Source organism: Aplidium turbinatum, chromosome 17 (assembly GCF_918807975.1).
Source record: "Aplidium turbinatum chromosome 17, kaAplTurb1.1, whole genome shotgun sequence".
Lineage (NCBI taxonomy): Eukaryota > Metazoa > Chordata > Ascidiacea > Aplousobranchia > Polyclinidae > Aplidium > Aplidium turbinatum.
The window spans coordinates 4,724,024-4,749,993 of NC_137488.1; the positions used below are offsets into that span (position 1 = coordinate 4,724,024).

A 25,970-nucleotide genomic window follows, 5' to 3' on the forward strand; every position below is an offset into this window, starting at 1 on the left:
AATATAAAGGTTGTGTACAAACTTTTATTGATGTGTTGTTAAAATGAGGATGACATATGCCGTTCAAAGTAGAAAATTAAGAGGAATATCATTTATATATATATTATTATATTTTCAAAGATTTGTTGCATCCACGAATTTCCCCAACTGCGCAATTACGCATTAGGAATTTCTTCGTAAATCGCGAAATCCTTGCTCTCAATCACGATCTTCGTCGGTATGTTTAAAATTGTTGGAGTTTGGTTTTGGTTTGAATGTTTATCCTCGGACTGACAAAGCCTTGATAAATTATTCCTGGTAGTTTCGCATACTTGTAGAGGCTCTTGACGCACGGCCGGTTACCAAGATTGGCAGAGTGAAGTTTCCAATTGTTGAAGTGTTGTTGCCGGGGAATTATTCCATCCATTAGGTGCTGTTGAATGGAGAGCAGTCCTGAAATGCGTTGCTCAAGCGCACACCCCGAGAGTCGAACCAGCGCCGTGTGATCTTGAGCCGGGCGCGTATCCGCTGAGCTAACGGGGCGGACAATCGGCTGAACTTAGTTCTTTGAAAAGTAGACGCAAGTAGCTAGAAGTGATTACCACCAAAGTATGTATATTCAGAATTAAAGAGTGGGTAAAGAAAAATATTTCGTGTTTTCAAGAAAAAAATCGTGGTTAGGGAAATCACTATACCCGGAAAGGGCCCGGTACTTTACCATCTGACGGCTGAAGTGGCTGTTTTAACCTCTGATGGCAATTCCTTTAGATCTGATTATATTAAGATCTTGATAATGTTTGAAGTCGCGGGGATTCTTTTAAATCCAGGCCCCCTAAATATTCCGGGCCCGGGTCCAAAAGTACCACCTAGACCCCCTGTCAACGCCCCTGTCCACCGACCTACCAATCAGATTATAGTTGTACGTGGGGGTTGCTTGAAGTTATTCCAATGCGATGTCCAGCCACACTGCTCCAGTGGTTGATTAAAACGTCTGTTTTCGAATTTCGAAATTGTCTGTGAGCATAGGGTTGCTTATTTTAAGTTTGCAAATGTCATGTAAACACTAGTGTGCGTTTCACCGTTATTTTGTTTCATGAGCAGTGTTCTCTTTATGCAAGTTTTGTTGGAAAATTAGGTCGGTGTGCCAACTCAATTTATAATAAATTGGCAAAATATTATATATGAATTTAAAGACTTTTTCTGATTGTATTATGAAAATATTTAGCTTAGTACTGCAAACTGTTTTTTTTTTTAAAAGAAACATGGAACGCTTCACGATTTTGCGTGTCATCCTTGCGCAGGGGCCATGCTAATCTTCTCTCTTTCGTTCCAATTTTAGTATATGTACTGCCAAAGCAAGTCCTGCAAAATGTTGTTAATCAACAATTCTTGCCACGCTGATAAGCACCGCAAGTGACAGTTGTCAATAATCAAAGAAAGACGGTTTATAGACTCTCACAAAAAGAATGAAAACCAGCTCATTGCTTTTTTAGAGGGAAGACTGTTCAAGAATTACGATAGAATTACAATTTTTCGGTGATTTCCACAAGCGTTTGTTTCATGGTTGCCTGGTTTCTTTTTCCCTGTTATTGGAGCCTATTTTTCGCTGATATGTTTGCAGGTCACTATCGTTGCCTATATTGCGATGTGTCAAACATTTCCTTGTTTACTGAAATTGCTAATTGCAAAATATCTTTTGTGAAGCGAAGTGACAACTCCACTCTTGCTTGGCGATGAATATTCTGATTTTTTTTTTGTCGTATTCAGGTTTACACCTGGTAGTTGAAGATTTAGATTAAGTGGACGGGAAGGCAAGGAAGCAATCTGGGTAAGAAATGCGTTCTTTTCTAGCATAAGAGTCAACCTACTTAACATTTTATTAGTGCGGCCCGCCACAGCTCTCCTTAGTGCCAAAGTGGCCCACATGCAAAAAAGGTTGGTGACCCCTGGTCTAGAGACTCTAGACAGCAAAACGCGTCATTGTTACATTGTTCAATCAATGTAAAAATGACGGATTTTGCTGTCTGGGAGATTATTGGTGCAGTGAATGAGTAATGAGCAAAATAAACAAGATTATAAACAAACACATCCAACCTTTCCTGTCATCATCATCACCACCCATGCTCAGCATCAAGTTCGCAAACAACCTCTTCCTGATGTCATCCGTGTCTTTGTCGGACTTGATTCTGGAGAAGAAATCCCATAACTGATACATAATCAAGTTTACTGCATACCACAGTGATCTGCTCCGTCGCATCAAGATTGTAACTTTCAAATTATAACCGATCGTTTAAGAACGCAGGCAAACCTACACGAAAGCTTAAAAACTGATTTTCGAATTAACTGGGTTGGTCTACACCCGATTTATAATAACAATGTCGATTCAACGTTTAAGAACAATGTGTCCACGTCTGATGAAATAATAAAATAACTCTTCGAAACTTTGCTTTAAGTTTATCTATGGTGAAGTGACGTCATTGACGAACATTCCCAGACAAAAATCAATGTAAAAAAAACGGTTGATTTGCTGTCTGGGGTCGAACAACTTCGCGTCACGAGCAAGGGGGCGGACTTCCCGTCCGTGTCGTTACCTGGATAAAACATCCATCAGACAACCTTGCTGGGTTTTGGGCAGTGGCTGCCCTGGTGACGTCATCAGCCTTTCCAAGAGAAGAAGACATGACTTGACTAAATGGAGAACGCTGTCTTGTGGAATGTGCAAGTCCAAAGTAATTTCATGGAGAATACTTATAAGTGATTCTGCCAAGTCGGACCAATCTTGGTTATTCTTCTGAAAAAAACAACAATAATACTTAAGGCAGTGGGTCCCGACCCATGGGTCGCATACCAAAGTTGGGTTGCCAGAAAGAATTTCTGGGTTGCTTGTTTTTTTCTTCAAACAAGAAAAATGTTTTGTATGAAGCAACTGTTTGTATAATACATTGCAGTAAAGCAAAATCCTACAAGTGAAGCTGCCTGTATTGATCGTTCTTATTTTGCAAGTAGGCTACCTCCTTTCATTCTTCATGTTGTTTTTGGCGAACTTAAAGGGTCATCACGATGTAATGTTGCCAGCATACTTTTTTTTTCTGGATACCTCCACAGCATGACATGACATCAGGTTATGATATGGTCGCAAAACTTTCTAAACTTCACTTTTTAGAAAATTTGGGTCGCTTCAAAAAAAAAGGTTGGGAACCACTGCTTTAAGGGTTTAATTAAGCAAATATTTTTCATCACAAACGCGTTGAAACAACCAATTAAAGCAGTTAATTGGAATAAATGTTCATGCAACGTATTTAGACATGTAGTTTCATCAATAATATAGATTTATAGTTTAGAAATAACGTTTCAGAAAATGCCAAGTGTCAAATGAGTTGAAAATAAGACGTTGAGTTCAAAGCACTTCGCTCTAACAGTTTCTTTAACCAAGAGCTGGTCATAGAATGAATTCTTTTCTTCAATGTCTATGGCTTTAACCCAGTAAACTTGCCATGGCGGGCACTAGCTAGGTCGGTTGCTGAGCACGACCAGTTATCTTACTAGCAATGCTTGAGTCTACGAGTCGCTGAAAGCTTGTTGGTTTGCTTGCCTGACGTTTCACGAACCATGTTAATGCAGATCTTCAGAATGCAATGCTGGTAAAGCATCAAACATATTTCAAAATTGTATAAATCAAATGGTGCGAGAAAGAGTTTTATATTGGTATAAAGTCGCCCGCCTAGACAGAAATCAGTCGTTTTTCACATTGATTCAACGTCTGCAGACGTTGAATCAATGGGAAAAAACGGCTGATTTTCAGTCTGGGTATTACCTGTGTAGTTTCATCAAACAACGCCATGCACACTGCCAGCACACATTGCGCCAACTCGAGCGACTTCGAATTGACGCCGGTACAGAACTTCTTGACCATCAACGACAAAGATACGTAATCATCCACTGGTAGTTTGTGGGAGGACAGCACGAGGAGCGAGCCAGTCAGCTGTCAAATGGAGTGAAATATTCAGCTACATTACCAAGACAGCAAATCAGTCGTCTTTTACATTGATGCAACGTCTACAATCGATGTAAAAAGCGACTAATTTGCCACCTGGGTAACGACTATCGCTTGCGAGTAACTGCTACTACTGTTACAAAAATTAAACAGAAATTACAAGTGTTGGAGCGAGATGAAAGATATAGACAGCCTGATTGAAAACAGGTGAAATTGTTGAGTGATATTTTTCTTATGTTTGCGAACGTTAGATTTGGGTTAGTATATTTTTGATCTAATCACAGTCAACTAATAGTTGAGAATTTTTGATAGCTAGAAAAACTTAGTGAACTTATTTCCTGGCTGAGAACAGTGGCTCAGTGACATTTTTAATGTCAAACAATATAGATCTTATGTGACAAAAACTAGCAATCAATGGGTCTATCGGTAGCCGACTGTGATAAGTGTAAATTGTATGATAGGAAGTTTCGTGACTAACGAGGAAGCTACGCTAGCATGGCTGGTGACGTAATAAGCCAGCTCTACTAGCGAGTATTTAACCATGTGCTCTCTCGTGACGCTAAATATCAGGGCGCCCGTCGGTTAGCCACTGCCTGGTGTCATCGTCAATGGCGGCTAGGCCTTCCACACCATGAGATGGTGTGAGATGTACAGCGGGCAATGCTTGATTGCTTACTGTACAGACCGAGTCATCTGCATTTCACCCCACCAACAGGCAGCACTATCTACCAAACTCCAGCATTATGTCTGCACCATAGAACCCAAACCAGTGAGCAAACGATTACGCCATGATGAGGAAAGTCTAGAGAGGGCATGACCCAACTGGATCTCAGATGAGATCCAAATACTTGACAAAGTAGATATGTGCTGCCTGACCATGTTTCACACCACGCCCCACGACACCGCTGTTTATTAGGGCATCTACCAGCTGATAGCCAGATAGAAGCCCTTCCTCACTACTGTTGGTAACAAGTTTTTATTAAAGGTTTTTGATAGTTCAAGACAACAGAGCAATCTGCTTTAACCTTTAGAAGAGAAAACAGAAAAAAAAGACTTATGCAAAAAACTGGAGTGACTCTTCAATTTAAAGTTATAAAACTTTGTTTCCAACATATTAACAGAAGCATCCTCACCAAAGTGGCTTCCCTTTGATTTTTCGACGACAACAAAGCCTTGTAAACGCTCTTCAGGTCTCTCTCTGTCGCCATGTTAGAGCTTTCACAGCAAGTAATGTAGATTTCCTCACAGATGCTAATACGTTGCCGAGTGTCGTCAGTGTAACATAACTTAACGTAGCAGGGATACAACAGGCTGGTGTTGTGAATGTCTTCCTTTGGAGGAAGGTCCAGGTCTGCGGCGCCACATAAAAGATATTTTTCATTGTTTAAATGCACCACAAAAAGTCCAACTAACGAAACGTTTGTTGGAGTATCATTATGAAAACGAGAATCTCTAAAAACAATTACACGCTTTCTGAAAATCCAATAATTTCAGATTCCGAGCAAGTTTCTAGTGGAGGCTACAAATTAAAGGAGGAATACAGTATTACTGTGCAGTTCATTCAATGTATCATAATACGTGTTGCTATACGGTGCTGTGTCCAGCTGTCCACACGTGAAACAGCGATTGATCGAACGACAACAAAAATGTTCTTATTCGAATAAAACCTAAATAAGAACCATCTGATGATTCCACGTTAGGTTGAAACAATCTGTGAAGGTTTCTTGAATATCACCAGTGTCATTTCCTTCGAAAAATAGTTGTTTAACATGGTATTAACTTTTCTTTGACAAAGTCACAAAATCCAATGTCGTGTGATGGATGATCAACACATATAATGACCTTAAAGTATGAGGTGTACATCGCGTAGTTTACCATACAATTTCAACATTAAATACCTGGGGACTCATGCAAAGACACAGACTTCTGATTCTCCAAATAGTTAGCGACTTTCTTGTACATGGTGTCTTGGCCGACTTTCTTCACATTGTCTGGATGAAGTGGAGGAAACTTTTCCGCTTTCGGTGCAATCTTTTCGGAGCACGGAAGTGCGGACAACGGAGTAGACGGAAAATTGACTTTATTGCGATGACGTGACGTCACGCGCGGAGAGCTTTTGTCAGATTCTTCGGAACTTATGAAACTGCCATTCGAATACTTGGAAATCGGTTGCTTTGGTATCAAACCTGAGCTTTCTTCACTTGTCGACGAGTAACCTGGCAAGTTCCTGACCGCATACTGACAAGGCTTAGAAGGGTTGGTCTTGTTGGCTAGTGGCTTCCGTGGCGGCAATGGAGTAAAAACGCTTTCAGAGCAACGTGTGGTTTCAGTCAAAGAAGAAGGACAAGTCCTGGTTGCCTTTTGAGAATCTCTTTTATCACTGTCATCATCTGAATCTTCGACCACTAATGGAGGAAGAGAATCCTCGACGACGACAGATCCGACTCGACTTATTACTGGACCGACACTTTGTATCGCTTCGTCTAAAACGGTTATGTCGCTATCGGATGAGGCGGATGCGAACGAAGATGGCGACTTGATGTTGTTGTCGCCCGTTACCGAAGGTTGCTTTCTACAAAGCACCATGTCCCGATTTGTTGGAGTCTTATCAAGGTCTTGACACTGAGTGGCAGAAACAGCTTTGTTTGGGCTTGCAAACTTCTTCAGTGAAGGGAGATTGTGGAGTTGTTTAGGAGAGGTACATTTTCGATTTCCACGCACAACCACGTCATTGTTTCGATCTGGCGAGGCAGTGGGCGTGGCATCGGCGCTCTCAGGTAAAATATCCTTTCCATGGCAGTCGGATAGGAGCCTGTTAGAAAATGTAAAAGCAGAAAATAAAAATGAGGAACTGATGTGGTGATACATTAGATAAAAAAGAAACTAATGGAAATAAACGGAAACGTTCTTCTTCGTATGAAAAAGGTGGAACGATAAGAGATGCTTGAAAAATGTCTACATTCTGTATTATGAGAAATGAAGTGTGCTAGTAACTTAAACAATCGTTGAATTTTGCTAAGAAGTTTTTTGTGAAGTAAAACAATATAAACAAAAGGAAAAACGTGACAGTATGGTCAATACAATTTCGCCACAAACAGATATTCACATCACTTATTTGAAGCAGAAGAAACTTTGGTCACAAAGTTGGCTGCCATGAAATCTACACAACGAAACGCAAGGCAAAAGACCAACTTGTCAAGCTGATTGGGATTCTTCTCAGCGAGTCCTGATGCGAGCAACTCTTGAACAACATTGCAGTCATCTACGTGATGACCGGTCAAAGGCAGTTTAGACCGGATTAGAACTGGTTGCAACCACATTGTGTGGCCAAGAGCCAATTGAATATTGCCTTCGATTTCCTGGAAACAAAACAAAAACACAAAAATAACTTCAAGGAAATCGCACAGTTTCCTATCATTGCAGTGGATTTAATTATATTAAACCTAATCCTTTTCTCGCAGGCTAAACCTTAATGTATTTTTCTGTAAAAAAGCACATTTCACAACAGTGAAAAAAAGATGAGAACTTTTTATGCAGCCTGTACAATGTACATTGCGTTTGCTACAAACCTTTTCAAATGCAGAAAACACAAGAAAAGGTTGTAAAGAGAAACCTATATCCTATCTAACACAACGTAAACAGTATGCATGTTTTGGACGTTTCCTCACATCTATTGTAATCCCATGTAACTTGGTAATATTTAGCCAACAGTGTATATCCGAATAGTCATACACGAACAAGACAGACAGAAAGTATGCGCAATAGAAACGCAGGTTGTTATTAAAAGTTTAGAGCAAAAGCCTGGAACAAGAAATATGCGGAGTTTCGTGTTAAATTAACGTTAAGATGGGTTTCATTCACAAAGAGACAAACGCTGCCTACTTTCTCAAAGGTCAGTTCATGGACCAACTTGTTCGCCGCAAACAACCACTCAGTGTCTTGGTCGATCGGTCGGCAGTTTGTTGTTCGCACCTCTATAGCCTGGAGAGTACATGGTTGTGACATACAGGCAACATGTTTCCAGACAGTAAAATCCGTCATTTTTGCATTGATTCAACGTCTGAAGACGTTAAATCAATGTAAAAATGACAGATTTTGTTGTCTGGGTATAGACTGGTCAGTGATTAATACCAAACTATAAATCTGGAAAAGCCGAGGTAACAAGGAAATCCAGTGATCTTCAGTAAGTTGGTCGCTGCACTCGCAGATGATAACTTAGAGTTTAAATAAACGAATATTCAAATACTAACAGTGCTCGGATCCACATATCCTTGTGAACCTAGTTTCTACTGCAGTTGCTGTCAAGAACAATGACAGGCTGAGAGTTAAAGACTTTAGCAACGTTGCACAATTTTTGGAGTTGAACCTTGCATTAAAATCTAGTTGCTTAAAAGCAATGTCAAGTACCTCACTAATATGTAGGCTACAGTGACGACAAGATCATAATTACTTTTACAGTTGTTCGAACTGGGAGAGGGGGGGCAGAACATGATCATTGTTGAAGGGAGGCGTGTCAACAAAAACGTTAAATACCACTGCTTTAAACAGAGTTTGAGAAAGAAGTCGAAGTTGCTCTTAAAAAGGTTGAAAAGCATGAAGGGTCTACCTGGTATGGAACAGACTGAAGACGCTTGGGCAAGAGCAGAAGTTCATTGATGTTGACGATGTGGATGGCTCCGGTGTCCACAAGTAAAATCCTAGCCTTCGTCACTCCACCCTTTGTGGGCCAAGATACGGTCTGCAACATATAACCAGTGGTTTAACCGTCCACCCAAACCGAGTAAAACATCATGAAATGACCTGGGAAGGCACGTATGTCAATCACAATCTGTGCTATGTGGCGTTGATCGATTTAATCATCAACACAACGCTGTTGGCTGCATAGCCGAGTGGTGAGAGCCCTGGAACGGCAATCGAAAGGGCGACGGTTCGACACCGCTCAAGAGCATGCGGCAGTGTCTTTTGGCAAGACGCTTAGAGACATGCCTGAAGGAGTGAAAGTGGACATAAAAATTGGCTTCCTTGCCTTCTGGTCCACTTAGTCTAAATCTTCAACCAACGGCGCAAGTCTGGATACGACATGAAATCACTACAACGCTGAGGTCTGACATGAAATCACCACAGCAGCAACAATTGCGTGTCTGTCATCCTGTCAGTGCAGCACACATGCTATTCTCAAAAAGATTACACGAAAATATAAGGAGAAATACGCTCATGCTGTTCAACATTGTGAGAAAGCACAAGCATTTGTTAATAATGTTCAACTTTCACAAGTATAAACACGAACAATCAATACACATTTGTGAATGAGCAGTTAGGTATCTTGCCTTGTTCTTCCGAAACTTGAAGACAGGAGTATATATCGTCTTCGCTCTGTGGAATTGACCGGATAGCTTGATGGCGAAGAGCTGGTCCACTTCCAGTTCAAAGTCGGGGAAGTGACGATGCTCTTCGGAACTGGATAAAAAGCAAAATCAAGTGGTGGAAAAGTTAAGGGATTGCTCAGGAAGAGCAAACTAGACTAACGAAGAATATGACAGCAAACTACCCTATTGTATTTTATACTCAGATTACAATGTAAAATACATCATTGTTTAGTTTAACGTCTACAAATACATGGTAGAACCACTTGTGAGAGTTAATAAACATGTCAAAGTTGCATAAATAGGAATCTAAATGCACTTTATCATTATTACAAACAGGTGGTTTGCTGCTAAGATACCAATCATCGAGAATAAGGTGGTTTCTAGTGTACTCGGCTATCATGGGACTTTTTATCTAATTCTTCCTCCGGACTACTTTACTTCTTATCTAATTGATTTCACTTTGAGCAAACGGTGTTTCTCAACAAGCTGAGCAGAGCAACCAGCCAACCATCGCATGGTTGAAAGCCAAGCAACTTATCTAGGACCAATTCGCCTTAGGAATTGAAAATACACAATACCTGTAGTAGCTGTTCAGCTCACGGCATAGTTGTTGATGGGTGTTGGGGTAGGTGTGCAGTGGTTGGCCTGGGCTGGGACGATGTTTGACCAAGTGACCGAAAAAAAGCGACGCGTTTTTGACTTTGGTAACGCGTACTTTGACGTGGCCAGTAGTGGGGATCTGGAATAATCAGAAGTATGAAGAACAGAGTTTTGTCGATCTTCAGCTTGGAACGACGTTAGATTGAGCAACACCATGGAAGTAACATTGTTTTAAATTTACTGATCGATGTTTTTAAGAGGAAATAATAAAAATCTTGAAACATTTATTGTCATAACATAGCTATATAACATTCTATAACACAACGCTCGACGAACACACAATCTATTGGCTGCTGCGCCTGGATGTAACAACGTGATCTGCGGCGGCCTCAAACGCAAGCAGAAGATAACATTCTACTTAATAGGAAACACGAATAGGAAGTTGAAATGAGAGCATTGAAATAGAGTTGATAAACAAAGACTGGCTGCTATCTAATAGCCTTCCGTGTAAACCAGGAACATCGTGAATCTCGGGGTGGTACCAGGATAGAACCTCAGCCTCAGAAGCTCTAAGAGAGAAAACAGCAACTCGCTTACCGGAGGATATTTGCTGTCGAGGTTTGGTTTATCAAGATTCCTAGCAATCCAGTGGCGATAGCTGCACGAACGCTCATCCCTGCATCTCCCATAAGCCTTCAGGAATGGACACAGTGTGTAGTTGCTCTTGTCGATCTTCAGGTTCTGAGTTTAAAATAAACTGATCAACGTCGAATTATCAGCTCAGTATATGAGCGGTCCCGAGTCGACCTCTGAGGAATCTGAGTTCGATTCCGGGTCAGGTCATACAACATTAGCAAAGGTTTCATCGATGTACTGATTGTTCTCATTATAGCACTTATTATTGGTACCAGGGCATAATGACAGTTAGAAACACCTTAGCTGTCGTGTGGCAACAAAAAATTAATCGATAAAGTTATTAACATCAACATCTGGCAAAACATTTGCTATTGAAGTAATTTGGTTTGTTGAATCCGAAGCTGGGCGTTGTTAACCTTAAGTTTAACAAATAGATTGACTTTCGCTTCTAGCAGCATGATCGTTGTTGATTTCACATTGTAGATATTAACGACCTGTTTTAGCCTGATCTTAACAAACTTTACCTCCATCGTCTGCTTGGCTACTTGTCTATAATGAGAAGTGGTTGGCTGGGAGAGACGGGAAAGAAATTTGTCTAACCATAGAGAAGTTGGTAGCTCTTTTTCGTTGAGTAGGATGTGTGAGCTGTAATCAACACACAAAATCGAGTTAGCAAATCCGACGTGAACGCGTTTGCCATTTCAAAACAACTAGCAACTAACTGCGGCACGGTTCCAGTTTCGTTGTTGGCCTTCTGTATCTTGAAGAAATGTCTCATTAGGGACAGTCTCATGCCCAAGATGTAGTCGTCCTTGGGAAACTCATAGTGAACACCAACCTGTGGACATCAACGTTGTTAAAACATTTAATTGCGTTTTATGGTTGATCGGCAATGATTGCAGTTCATTCAAATCAACCGCGCGTTGAAATTAGATACAAATTAGTTGTGGCTTTCTTTCGGTTTGCAACAAGGGAAAATATTTCGATCAAAAAGCATGAGACAATGGCGTTACTGAACAAACACATTCTATTTCAAATTTCAGTGAAAGTGTAGAATTGTTCGGTTTTATGTGAAGATCGCACAAACCAAATCTGATCCCATTTGACCAAATGTTGGCCGAGACTTAACAGGTAGAAATTTCAGATATTACATTCAGACAACATATCAGGTTGTTTCATACGGAAAAAAACGGTTTCTGGGTGATAACAGTGCAACATTTATCTAAAAAAGATTGCGTCATAGCTAATGCATCGCAGGCAATACTAAAAACGAATGCAAGGGAGTGAAAATATGTTCAAAATTTACCCAAAACTGAAAATTCAAAATAAAGTTATTTGATTCGCTTGCTGGGTTATAACTAACAATGACTTCCACGCATTGAGTCATGACAGAAACACAAGTACAGCATTCCCAGACAGCAAATCAACAATTACTGTATTTACAATGTAAAAACGTTTGATTCGCTTTCTGGTCTCATGATCACCGTCCGTCAAATTACCTCGATATCATCGACCTCCAACACAGAGAGTACGTCATCGCATACCACCAGCACAGGAGAGGATGGCGGTTCATCATATGATTGTTGTATGATCTGCAGCTCATAATCGCTCATTCCACGGTGGGCTGAGATAGAATGAGTCAACTTATAAGAGGTCCGTATGTGCAATGGTCCACTCTCAACCCAAACAGAAAATCTGTCGTTTTTTCCAATGATTCAGCGCCTATAGACGCTGAATCATTGTAAAAAGTGACTGATTTGCTGTCTGCGGATTGCCGTAAACTAGACGCAATTTCCAGAACAGTGGCATCCTTCAAAAGAAAGCAATACCTCAAGCACGCTCAACTCATAACGTCACGTTTTAATGTTGGCAGTTAGAGAACGTGAGCCATTGAAATATTAGCAGTAGACTTACTAGACCTAGCCACCCCGACTGGCCTTCCACTACCTGTTTTAAGCTTTGAAAAATCTGCCTCATACAAAAGAAGTTAAAACAACGCAAAAACTCATATCGGTATTTACCTTCAATGCAATATATACTGATGCTCTTCAGGGCTTCAACAACCTCCTTCATTTTGTCAACTGAACTGACAAAAACTGCAGCTCCCCCTTGTCTGTTCCGTGAGTTCTTCAGCAAGCCGACCAAGCAATCAAACATGGAGGGTTGCGTCAATACGTCAACGTGGTGAACAACCTAGAACGCAATGATTTCGTGACGTTGCTTTACGTTGACTACTTACGTCAGCATAAACTTTTACATCAAATCGAAAATATAATTCCAAATTTCACAAGTGAGTTCAAGAGGAGAGAAGAGTTATCCACTCCATTGGAAAATTACCCAATACTCTCCAATTTCTCCAGATTAGAATTAGCAGTTAGCAAAGTTGGTACTTTTCACAATGATTCATCGTTTGCAGACGCTGAATCAATGTAAAAAGGACAGACTTCGCTATATAAAAATAAACTTGCCTCCCCATAAACTGACGCTTCCAGAGGATCACTGATGTAGAGCAGAGGTTTCTTCAAGAAGACTTTCATGAAACTATCGACTCCTGATGTCCATTGGATGCCAAAGCACAGTATCTGCAAATGAAGTTGCACTGTTTGTAGCTTTAGCAATATCCATTTTATAAATGAATATTTTTTTTCTTAAACAAAACATTTTATAAAAAATATAATGCCTAAAATATGAAACTAAACTGAAAATTTGATAAAAAAAAATGAAAAGCCGATAACTTAGAAAAAAATTACTGAAAGTAGAAAGTAAACGTAGAAACTGAAAATCCCCAACTCTATACATTGTATACTATACTAGTCCTCATTATTTACTAGTCTCTATACTGGCCAACAACCTCACCCAGACAGCAAAAATCCGTGCAGACGTTGAATCAATGTAATAATGGCTGATTCTGCTCTCTGGGTCATTTACCGCCATACCTGGGGCTTGAAGGTGGGGTCAGGTGATCGGTCGGGGTCGTCCAGTTCCTCCCCCCATAACTTCATGGTTTCTCGAATCTTCGGAGTGAATTCCTCCACCAGAACGTGGAAGTCATCCAGAACCAACTGCTCCAGCCTGTGGCGAGAGACCAAAGTGGAATGTTAGGCGGCAGTTACGGAGTTCCTGGTTCGATACCAGGTTACGGCTCAAGTGGTGCTGTTGTGCAAGGTGATTATAGACAGGTTGAACACTAAGACATATAAGGCAAATTACATTATACAACAGTTTCGCAACAAAACGTCAACATAGAAAGTCGTTAAGTTTATGAAAGATAGTAGTATTCTGAAACTGCACTCAATATCACTTTCAGACAAGTCTATTTTTTTGCAACAAATGCTTTGAAAGCACAAGAATCTATCAACATTGCAGAGTAATACTGCAACAACCCTCAGATACAGAGATGGCAGCACAAGGAATAAAAAATAACAGAAAGCACTTATTTCAGAATTGAATAAGGCCGCAGGAGTCGCAACCGAAATACCAAAAGACAATCATCTAAGTTAGCTTGAACAGTTCTGATTGATAAATTGGACTGCTAACTTTAGCACTTGATAAAGTGTATGCAGCTCAAACATAGCCAGTGTATGAGTTTATACATATAAATCAATACAGCATATATGTACCTCTTGAGGTCGATGTAGTTGGCCCTCAGTATGCGTACCAGTGTGTACGGGGAACACACCAGTACACTACAGCCTGTTATCAGCTCGATTAGGTTGGCTTCTTCGCTTTTAGGTCCTCCGCATATACCCACCACTCGAGGGTACTGTTGCGCATTATCGCTGTAGGGGGTTTTCAAGAAATGTTTGAAGCAGTCCACGACAGTCTGTGCGACGAAATAATAGTTGATTTAATAAATCACAAAGATACAATCATGATAACAAGAGCCACAGTGCCACACCAACATTATCGCTCCTCAGATCTTCAGTTTGCGACAAGGACACATAAGAGGATACATTGGCAGGCATGCTGTTAGGTGGTATGACGAAGATTGTTGATATCTTATCCTCAAAAGGATTCCGTTCTAAAATTTCGTGGCGCATGAAGCTTCACTTAGTTTACTTTGCAGCTAAAATATGAACTATTCAAATTGTTAAATCCAGCCATGACAATATGCTACTTTTTTATGCACAGTCAAAAGATTTTTGTCAACATATGATACAGTACATGTATTATAACTGAACAGCACCACAAAGAAGAGTTTGTTAATATATGAAAATCCTTCTGGCAGACGATGCACAAGATCTAAAATACACTTTTAAATTTACTTCATATTTACTAAAATACACGTGTCTTTACTGAGTAATGAAAGGCATGGATTTGGCTTCCATTAAGCAGTGTGCCAAGACGGTTAGGAGGCAGACAAAGATTATATCTCTATGGTGAGACACTAGAAAGTAGAAAACACAACCCAGATGGACGATACCGTATGAAAGCTAAGCAAGCGTGCAGTATAAACGAAAGTGATCGTGGGTTTAAACAACTTCAATAAATCAACCTATCTTTCATGAAAACATTACCTCTCAAACAACAAATCATTTCTTAAGAAAGCAAGAAAAAAGTGCAAAAGACGATGCAAAGTCAAATCACTTGCCTCAACATTTCTCCAAGACGAGCACAACACCACCACTCGTGGACTGCGTGATGAAAAGCGAGGCTTCTTCACAATAGACGTTGCCCTGTCGTCTGCCGATGAAACTTTTCTCGGGTTCAGCATTGCCAGGATAGGCACAACGTAGGCTAGAGTTTTTCCACCGCCAGAGGGCGCCAAAGCAACCACGTTCCGCTTGCTCAGAATAGCAGACCAGACGTGAGCTTGCAAAAAGTATGGACCTCTGTACTTCAAATTCTACAAATATACAATATGATACAGGTTGTAACCGGTGTAAAGAATTGCATTGAATTGTGCCAAAATAAGAGCAAAAACAAAATAATTTTCTCAAAGTTCAACATTGAAACTGTCAACATCAGTAATTAGTCAGATGTTTAGTGCACGTAAACTCGAGATGCAAGTTAATGTCCACCTACACGCACAAAGCTCTTAGTCCCAATTCTAAAGAAACAATCGCAACTTGGGTGATGCAAAATCATTCTAGTAAAAATTGATCAGTGATTGACTAAAATCTGTTTTCAGTTAAGCTTGGTACAAAGGCTAACAAGTGTGGTTGCCATGGTCACATGATGCACAACAGCATCACAAAGGACGCGCTCCGTTGCACACCTGGATCAGTGTCGACTCATCGCCAGTGGGGGTGAACTAGTCTCACGTCAAAATAGACAATCAATAATGAAGGTAACAATTTGAAAAAAACAGTGGACACCAAATAATAATTAGATGAAAAAATATTTGGTTAAACATGAAAAAAAAAAAACATTTAAAGGTAAATGCACCTGCATTGCTTCAATGATATAAGAAGGAAAGGGGGCATCACAGAAAAGAGGAATAGGGTTTGGGGGTTCGGCGCCTTTCACCAGCATAGCCCCAGAGTTATGGGAGCTGTCAAGCACAGCTGTTTTGGCAAGGAAAAACCCTTGCTCGTTCAAGGGTGCGTCAACTTTCTTCTTCGGTTTTTCAACCGATAACTTTTTTGGTCCAACAAGTGTGCCTGAAGAACCAGACAGTCTGCAAGAAGAAAAATGTGATTGCAATTTGCAATAACACACAAATTCAACTGTGAAAACGAAATTTCGAACATACTTACGTTTTTTCTTCCAACCTCTTTACACAACACATAGCTTCCACTATGCACCTTTGTTTTTCTGAAGTTTATCAAAGAGCAAAGCTAACGATTCAGCTTAACTCCATTTGCTACAGTCCTTACACATTACATCATCATTCTAAGGAATCTAAGCCATAAGTTTAAACAAATATTAACCAACCTTATTAAAACCCTGCTTGTCTTGTTGCTTTATACCACTACCAGAGGTATTGCTGATACCATCTTGGTGGTTGGTAAGACAAACGCATTGGCAACATTTAAATGTCCACATTATTTGAAACAGTTATTTACACAACTAAAGCAGTGCTTCCTAAAGTTTTTTGTGGCCACGACAAAAATACTAAGATCGATCTTTCAAATGAACAAGTTTTATTCAAAAAGGCGTTTAACAAATCAGTCGATGCTTATAGACTGGTTAGTGAGGTTACTTACGGTGTTGGAGATTCTTTAGGCTTCTGACGAATTGGCATGATTGGAGTACCACGTCCTATCCCTGTAGGCAAACTGCCACCAAAACCTGGGCAATTATCCAGGCTTTTAGCCTCTTGCTTCAATTGTTTTCGGGAAAGCGAGTTTTTTTCCGCAACTGACATCTGAGAGAGCTGTTCTTCTGCTTGGCTGCTGGGCGATAGCAATATAAAGGAATTTCTTTTCTTTGTTGACAAAGCGAGAGACTCATTTGAGACTATCTCATCAAACTCGCTACGTAGTTGTGGGGGAATCGAATCGGAAACTTTGGAATTTTCTTTGTAGAGTTTGCTATTATCCTTTGTAGAGTTTGCAAGATTTTGTTTCACATAGTCAATAAAACCTTTTCCTCGCCCAGAGGCGTTGAATTTCGCAGTTGGCATATTAGAAAATTGTGGCGAAGTAGTGTGCAATTTTTGATCAGTTTCTGAACTACAACGTCGACCTGACAAAGACGGTGGAAAACGTTCGAGACCATTTTCAACATTCTGCTTGTGATTGTTGCATGAAGTATCGAAGGCTTGATTTTCAGTGGACAGCAGAGAGTTATCTTCGTCGTCAAATACTTGATTTGCAGAAGATGCAGATCGCATGTTCGAGTGAGGTGACTTCTTAGACATTGATCTTCTTCCAGAGTCTGCAGGTGAATCTCCCGCATCAGATGAGCTACCGCACGTCTCAGAGTGGGAGTTTACATCACTGTCTTCATTGTCATCTTGCTGAGCGCACTTTAATATTTCCTTGTAATCCTCCATTTGCTGAAAACAAAACGTCTGTTACCCTTTTAAAGCATTCAAAACTATTCAATTAAAATACGGACATGACAAAAAAAAGTGGAACATCTGACGACTAGAAATGTTTAAATGTGCTTTGTTATTGAAAACGGTCAAATGAAGACATAGGAAAGGTCCATCAAAAGTGGTAAAAAAAAGCTTGAAGCATAACTTCGCATTTACAGAGTTTCTTGACGTCACCTTTTCAAGCATTGCAGAAGATCGCTTTTGAAACTCAGCTTGTTGTTTCCGGATGGAATCCTCATCTATTTGAGAGCTCTCTCCTTCATCATTGCCAGACGATTCATCCTCTTCACCCATAGACTCCTTATGACTAAAAACAATGCAGCAAATTTAACAACAGAATGAAGTTTTAAACAACAGGCAGGAAAAAAACAGATTGTCTTTCCATGCGTAGTAACAAGCAGTTCATTGACATATGCATACTGGAAAACTACTTCACACTTAAAGTTAAGACAATTAAGACATAGTTTTAGAGCAAATACAAACAAAAATAAACGTTTTAATCGAATGTTGTGATGAATGAGCAACACAAGCAGGTCAGAGCGTCCTGTTGAAAGACTATAACAAGCACACCTGAACAGGATATTGGCCTGGAGCCGGATGAGCTCAACACTGTTGCATCAGTGATAGGAGCAACTGCTACACATGACAAGTAGGTTGCCAACCGTACAACCAGCAAATTGGTCCTGTTTTGCATTGATTTAACGCCTGCAGACATTGAGTCAATGCAAAAAGAAACTGGTTTGCTGAATGGACATATAGACAGAAGAAAAACAAACATTTGCAACTCAATCCGTATGGATTCCTTGGGCATTTTTAATATATACTTTTTTATTATTCGCTTAAGAGATTTAGCGTCCGTAAAACCTTACACGAATCACTACCAGCTCAATGGCTGAGAGGGTATCGTCGGCTCCAACGCTGGTTGGCCTGGTTCGATTCCAGGCTAGGTTTTACAAAAGACTTTTAAAACCTTAAAACAATACTGATAGTCGACTTTTTTTGCATAACGCAGTGAGAATAAGTTGGATAATAGTTTATTGAAAAACAGTAGCCTACTGTCCCTAAAAGACCTTAGCTGTTGCTGAGCGACAACAAATAAACCGTATCATTATTATAATTACACGAGTTATTAGCGGTCACGCAAACACAGGCGTCTAACGAAACTTTTGTGACGATATCTAAAACCTACCCGGCGCAAAAGCTCAAACAAAAAAGTGCAAATTGAATGTCACGTGATCAACAACACACTTGTCAACATAGCTGGGCTGCTCAAATAACCAATTATTCTCACACTGAGCACACATTTCTAAAGAAACAGCTTGGTTTTCCACTAACCTTGAAGATGAATCGTTGTTTTGCAGCGCCACCACTCGGTGGGCTGATCCTTTGCAGGCAAACTGGCGCCGAATCAAGATTTCGTTCACGTTGTAGGTTTCGTTCTGGTGTGAATTAACAACAAACATGTGTCAACTGTAGCACTTTATGGCACTACGTTAGTTAGTGCAAGGTGCTACGCCAATACCAAAAAGAGAAATGCTGCATGCTATAAGGTGCTGCATACGAAGTAACCCAGACAGCAAATCAACCATTGTTTACATTGATTCAACGTTTGCAGACGTAGAATCAACGTAACAAACGGTTGATTTGCTGTCTGGAAAGTAGACAAAAATTCTTTTGAAAGAATTATTCGGAATATTAAATGGATAGTTCAGTGAATTTGGAACTAGGTTTACAGTTTAAACAAATTTTGCCTCAATTGGAATCTAAAAACACACTGCAGAAGGTTAGACATAAAATCTAACAGAACATGACAGTGGCTTCACATGCAATACACAACATAAAGATACGGTTCGAATGCCGCGAAAGTTGGTTATTTCTTGTGTTTTGATTGCACTGTTCAGAAGTATCGCTTGAAACTTCATTTTTACTGATACTAACGGCAATTCTGTTATATATTAGCGGCAATTCTGTATCCATTCAGGACTCTTTGCTTGAAGAATGAGTTGAGTGACGTTTTTGACACAAAACTGAAGTAAATGTTGAAAACGGCAAAGCCGAGTTATTTTATGTCAGTGTCCGACAAATCTGATACAGATTACCAGTCCAGTTTCTGTTAATTTTAGTTGTGTCACTTTTTTTCGACGTAGTTTCCTTACATCGTCTTTAGTCTCCTTGACAAAACCATCATGAGAAGTATTAAGTTCACATTTCGACGACTTTCTTTCGAGTTCAACCTCTGAATTTAATTTTCAGCTGTTTTCATTGGTACTGATAGTTCTTATAGGCATGAAAATTTGGTTCGGTTCACAGAAGCAGATTGCAAATAAGCATGGCCGCTGTTAAAAATCAAATTAAAACCAACAAAGTGCACTCTTGAGCCATGATGATGTGATGCAAGGGCAGGCAAATGTTACAAAAATATAGAGAATTACTACAGCAAATATAATTATTAGGCTACTCTCTAACACCTCTACAGCCTGTTTCACCCCAAAAGGAGGATCATCAGAAGGTCCTTATTCAAATAGAATCATTACTATATACGTACATCTAGCTTGTTGGGAGTATACAAGCGAATTAAGTGAATTCCATTGCTAAGTATCTTGATCATCTTCACATACGCTTCACCCCGGTCTGAAAAGCATAGAAATCAATAATTGCCAGTTATCACAACATTCAGTTAAGTTAGCCTCAAATTTTGATTGGTAACATTTTCTTTCACTTTCAAGATGCAATATGTGCAATTTTGCGTGCAAAAAGATATATAACATTAAAAAACTCTTTGGGCATTGTTCTATGGGGGCTTTGATTTTAAACCAGATAAAAAAAAACAGCCATAAAGATAAGGATTAAGGAAGTCCAACAACCTCAACCCTAGGGGTTCTTGAATTATGGATTGCAAACCAAAGTTGGGCCACTGGCCTTTATCCGGTGGGTCATCAATTAAGCCGAAGAAATGGATCTATGAAATCGAAAGAAAGTTTTGTTGTTTCAATAACAATATATATAGCAAAGAAACACTTTCTTGTGCTCATTTTTATATTTTCAATTTGGGACTCCGGACAGAATCACGTGACTGTTGCCGCTTCGGCAAATTAGTTTGTTTATAATGTTGAACTGTGTGGTTATGAAATTATGACTATGTATACTGAATAATGTGCAGCGTATTAGCTTATTAACTTGACAAAGTCTAAAGTAATATTTCATAATTAAAAATGTTGACTGACAAAAATTATGTAGAGTCGAGATCTGCTCTAATATAAAAAATGGGTGGCGACAGAAAAAGTTTACCAGGCCTTGTCCTACCCAGCCCGAGTCCCTTTGAAACCATGATTTTCTACACTGATTTATTAATCTTCACATGGCGACTTGGAGACACCAGCTCGACACCTGTACAGAGGACACAACCGTGTCTTTAAAAAAGACACTTAAAAGCACGCTTGAAGCCTAGGTGAACATAAAAGTGGTCGTTCTTGCGTATCGCTCTACTAAGTTTAATTGTTCAGCTACCCGGAATTAGGGGTCTGCTACTATTTGGTGAGTCCGATTCGGTGAGTCCGATTCGGTTAGTCCGATTCGGTGAGTTCCTAACCTCTAACCCTAATCCTTAACCCCTAACCTTAAAACGGCAATGATAATTAGGCTACGGTACCCAATAATTCAAAAAAAAATTGAAAAAATTCCCCGTTAAGGGGTCAGACTCACCGAATCGGACTCACCGAAACGGGCCATTCCGCGGAATCAGCCTAATTGTGCAGCGCATTTTATTCAGTTTTTAATTTGACCTACTTTCATTTATCAGGTTTCTGAAGTATTCCGTTGCTGCAACGTCCCATGTCCCGTTTGTGCTGAAAAAAATCCTTAAACATTAGCCTCGACACATCGGTTATCAGGTTCCGCTAATGCAACGTAGTGCAAAAAAGACAAGAAATAATACCCAAATGGTAGAAATAATAGGCACACGCACACAATCGGCTGGATGGTGAACGCAAGAGGTCAATATGCCAGCAATACAAAAATGCCCGCTGTACCAGGATCGTTTTTATTGCAACAAAAGTAAAATAATATACAATAATTGAAATTTGTTTCTTAAACTTTTATCGTTAAGTGTAAATAAGTCCCTTGAAATGTCACTCTTCATAGTCATTTCATATAATACGGCCAGGGCCAGAAGATGTATCTATCTACCATTAACAATCTGCCACCATGTTGACACAGGACATATTAATAAAGATACAGTAACAAAAAGAAATCGATGCTTTAAATAGAAGCACTGTCTTACATCTTTCGTTCGACATTATCTTGAAAATAATCTGGTTTTAAACTGAGTGGCATGATCCCGTGCAATGCCAGGCGTATTCCACGTAGAGGTACAGACCATACCCAGTCCGGACTGACATATATCCTGGTAAAACAATGGAATACTTGCTTGTGAATGATGAAGTCTGATAGGATACCAAGGCAGTGTTTGTAGAAGGAATATATAAATAAGTTTTTGACAATATTTGGATGACCTACAATTTTCCCTCGCGTTGGTTATCTTTTTTATTCTTTACACGGATACACCACATGTGAAAATTTGGCATTGCTCTTTACTAGAAGTCGATTCAATCACAAGTCGATGGAAACTTACTCCTGACAAGTCGGCCAGTTTCTTGCATAAAACACCCTGAGACACACAGAAGTCCACTAGTCCAGTATATGAAACATTTGCCGTTGAGTAGCGAGTCGATTCTTGTGTGTTCGAGCAGGTGACGTTTTATTTTAGTTGCTGTTGTTTTTAACGTTTTTCATGTGGTTTCGTACGGTACCACAGCATTTGCGAATATTTCCGGATAAACCAAAATTAACTGGCAGAACAAAAATACAAGCGCTTAGTGTTATTGTTGTTTTACACATTTACGTTCTTGCCACAAAATTTTACCCTTGACATGTTCGAATGAAAATACCATATTCCACACCAGACACAAAAACTAGCATAACATTAACACATAAAAGAAATAAGTTTCTAATGCACTGATATTAACATCATTCACCTGTTTGCTGGGAATAGATCTGTTGTAATCTTGTCAACCAAAAAGCATTTAACTTTGTATCCATTATGAGTCACCATGACAGCTTCAACGTGCCCTCTTTCCCATTCCGATGTGCCAGTACGAACAACACATTGCTACAAAATATTAAAACATAATAAGATTAAGAACGTCCTTTTTGACACGGAATGAGAACATTCTGACAAGGCCAACCTGTCAACTTTGTCCAGGCAGCTGGCTACATTTTGTGCTCTCAGAAGTAGGCTATGTTAATTTTAATTGAGCGAGTTCAAATTTAAACTCAATCGTTAGAGCTAAAGTAAACTTTGGTCCGAGAATGGCATAACTTCTATTGCTAATTGACTTGTACTGAATCTGATGATACATTGTAATCCTAAAACTTTTTTTTTTTCTTTGGGTACCTGAGCCTACAGATTCATCTGAATACAGATGATGCACAGACCAAAACGAGTTAAACCATACATTACCGCCATGGAAAGAAATTACTTTCAAGCTGCAACTTATATACTTTCAAACTGCAAAATTTAAAATGTCACAATAGTGATTGCAAACCTTACAAAATTATTCCAATTACAAATCCTTTTAACAATTGACAGTGCACTGCACATACTGTAAAATCACAATATATATTATATATATAACTATATATAACTGCATATTAATTTATTGTTGTTAATTTATTTATTATTTAAGTAGTAGTAGTCCAGTTTTAATCCGGTGATGTCCCCGTTACCGAGGGTGGCCGGATTCACCTCCAAGTGCCCCAATTGTCTTCACACCCTGCCTCCACATCGATCTGTCTAGCGCGTCCTCTCTTGTCAAGCCCACCTTGCTACTTTCTTCCTCAGCTTGCTTTTTCCACGTTTTCTTTGGTCTTCCTTGTTTTCTACGACCCTCCACTCGCAACTCCAGCGCTCTTCTCAAAACATCATCTTCATCCCTTCTCAAAACATGCCCATACCACCTCACTCCATTCGCTTTCGCCAACTTATCAACACTCTCATTCAACCCAAGCAAGCTCAGAAGTTCTTCGGTATTCCTTTTGTCCATCAGCTTTACACCACACATTGCTCTCAGCATCGCTCTCTCAGTTCTTCTAAGTATCATCGCTCTCTAAGTATTATTAGTTAATTATTTATTGTTAATTTATTATTTATTGTTAAGGATTCAGATAGTAATAACTATATTTGATTTGATTTAACTATATATAACTGCATATCACTGCATATTACATATACTATATATGTATTGTATAATCAAAATATAGTTATTACTATTTATATAATTACTATATTTTGATTTAATTCGCTCTGCTTTGCTTTTTTGCTTAGCATTGAGCACTTTTTGTAGTATTAATAGTTTTCATTGTTATTATGTATTGTATATATAATGTAAAGTATAATGTATATATATTTCATTTCGGATGTATTGCCTCAATTTGGGTAAATCTGCATTATCATTATTTTTCAATTCAACATCATGCTATATTACCATTCCAGGCGACGGGTTAGGTAAGATTGCTTTGAAAATCAGCTCATTGCTAAAATAGTTGTGAATGTCCTTTTGCAGTTTATCGAAAGCTCCAGATTCAGAATCTTTTGCCTTTACTCCCCAGAAATTGGAAGGGTCCCTAACCTGCAACCAAGAATCATTATAATATATAAGTCTATATTGTAGTTGTTGCTTTGTTTAATCAAGTTCAATTTACTGGTAGTGAAACAGTGGATGAGTTCCCTGGAAATGATAAAATAAAAAGCGAATTCTGACGCCACAGTAGTCTTGGGACTATAATGCAATAGAATTTGCTCTAAAAATCACTTTAATGTGAAACGAACGTAGACTTGATTAACTGCCACAAAAGTTAATATAATACAAAACATAATGCAAACTTCTACCCTAGAGCACATAGGATGTTATCAGGGCAACATTGAATATATGAACAATGAGCATGTATTGTTTCAGGGCAATAGCTCTCACACAGCTTGTGCTAAGACCGTTTCCATATTCTATGGTTGAGAATTCACAGATAGACAGGACTTCAAACAATCCCACATTCACAACGACCTACTAATTACTTGAAAATATATATACTATAATTTGGCTAGCCTATTATATGTGGGATAATCGTAGAAACTCTAGTTCCAACATCAGTCTGATATAATTTATGGTAAACTTTTGTCAACTGTCAACCCTATTAGCTATAATTTTTGAATTGCAACTTTAAAAGGAAGGATTTGTAACCGTAGATTTTTCTATAACTCTGTAGAAACTGAATATTTGCAACAATGTTAGCTTTTCACAAAGCAGACAGTGTTAGCAAATCTGTTTCAAGGTACAACCGAGTGTATTATTACCTAGTATTTTTTCCTTTGCTAATGGACATTCCTTTGCATACATAATAATTAAAAAAAAAATATTACCGTATTTTACGGACCATAAGGCGCACTTTAAATTCTTTTTTTTTCTCATAAATTGATCGTGCGTCTTATGGTCCGATGCGCCTTATGTATGGATCAAGTGCGGTAGTGCTTTATTACCTACACTCAAAACCAGTACCGATATACTATTATATATGGTCTGGTGCGCCTTATGGTCCGGTGCGCCTTATAGTCCGGTGCGCCTTATGTATGAACAAAAAACTAATCAAAGCAATTTATTGACAGTGCGCCTTATAGTCCGGTGCGCCTTATGGTCCGTAAAATACGGTAGTAGCCAAGCTTTGCATATATAGTATTATATACTAGCCTAACTGTTTGTCATACGCAATTACAACTATACATTACATGTAGGCCATATACTGGTGTGGTAAATTCATGAGCATGACACAGATATGAAATATACCTTGTAAAAATTGATTAAAAACTAAGAAGCTACAAGTTTTTAACACACCAGTCTTACCTTCCGTATGATCATTTCTGGTAAATTCTGATCCTTGCACTCATATTTCCAAGCCATATCAGTAAAAATTGTTTGGCAAAATTATTAATTATAAGAGCTTAGAAAAACCTTACTGTAATTGCCAACCCAATAGATATGCAGCTGAAAATACAAAGAAAACAATGATTTATTGTGTTAATATATATATGTATACAAGTGTATGTGTACTTGTGTAGTAAGAAAACTCTTTTTGGAATACCTTAACTTCACATTGTAATGTTTTTCATTAGTAATGCATCTGGAACAAAAACCATAGTACTAACTACAGTGAGTGATATCTCAGAACGTCAATCAACGAAAAAAGATGACAAACCTTGACTAGTATAAACTTGCCTGAATAGTTGATTGTGTAGTACAATGTCGGTACACATTAGAATGCGTGACTGCAAAAGTCAAAAACAAACAACCAAAAATAATGAAAA

The 25,970-nt window shown here is 39.0% G+C and overlaps 1 protein-coding gene and 1 non-coding gene across 2 annotated transcripts in view; both read right to left on the reverse strand.

The window, feature by feature from the left end:
- Positions 1–25,627, reverse strand: part of LOC145786883 (uncharacterized) — a 33,683-nt gene extending 8,056 nt beyond the window's left edge. The window contains exons 1-29 of the mRNA XM_082598622.1: positions 25,510–25,627; positions 24,103–24,246; positions 22,594–22,727; positions 21,840–21,962; positions 21,347–21,405; positions 20,106–20,191; positions 18,896–18,999; positions 17,735–17,867; positions 16,725–17,518; positions 15,964–16,195; positions 15,167–15,421; positions 14,196–14,398; positions 13,512–13,647; positions 13,044–13,157; positions 12,597–12,768; positions 12,075–12,199; positions 11,298–11,413; positions 11,100–11,220; positions 10,537–10,680; positions 9,918–10,078; positions 9,301–9,430; positions 8,580–8,711; positions 7,856–7,954; positions 7,166–7,332; positions 5,872–6,785; positions 5,107–5,324; positions 3,794–3,961; positions 2,571–2,770; positions 2,074–2,165 (exon numbers count right to left, since the gene is read on the reverse strand). Of these exons, the coding sequence (XP_082454748.1) occupies positions 2,074–2,165; positions 2,571–2,770; positions 3,794–3,961; positions 5,107–5,324; positions 5,872–6,785; positions 7,166–7,332; positions 7,856–7,954; positions 8,580–8,711; positions 9,301–9,430; positions 9,918–10,078; positions 10,537–10,680; positions 11,100–11,220; positions 11,298–11,413; positions 12,075–12,199; positions 12,597–12,768; positions 13,044–13,157; positions 13,512–13,647; positions 14,196–14,398; positions 15,167–15,421; positions 15,964–16,195; positions 16,725–17,518; positions 17,735–17,867; positions 18,896–18,999; positions 20,106–20,191; positions 21,347–21,405; positions 21,840–21,962; positions 22,594–22,727; positions 24,103–24,246; positions 25,510–25,566 (5,533 nt within the window). The 5' untranslated portion in view covers positions 25,567–25,627. The remainder of the gene's footprint in view (positions 1–2,073; positions 2,166–2,570; positions 2,771–3,793; positions 3,962–5,106; positions 5,325–5,871; positions 6,786–7,165; positions 7,333–7,855; positions 7,955–8,579; positions 8,712–9,300; positions 9,431–9,917; positions 10,079–10,536; positions 10,681–11,099; positions 11,221–11,297; positions 11,414–12,074; positions 12,200–12,596; positions 12,769–13,043; positions 13,158–13,511; positions 13,648–14,195; positions 14,399–15,166; positions 15,422–15,963; positions 16,196–16,724; positions 17,519–17,734; positions 17,868–18,895; positions 19,000–20,105; positions 20,192–21,346; positions 21,406–21,839; positions 21,963–22,593; positions 22,728–24,102; positions 24,247–25,509) is intronic.
- Positions 1,236–1,342, reverse strand: LOC145787014 (U6 spliceosomal RNA). The gene has a single exon (XR_014291342.1). It is a non-coding gene; the product is annotated as a U6 spliceosomal RNA (small nuclear RNA).
- Positions 25,628–25,970: the final 343 nt, after the last annotated feature.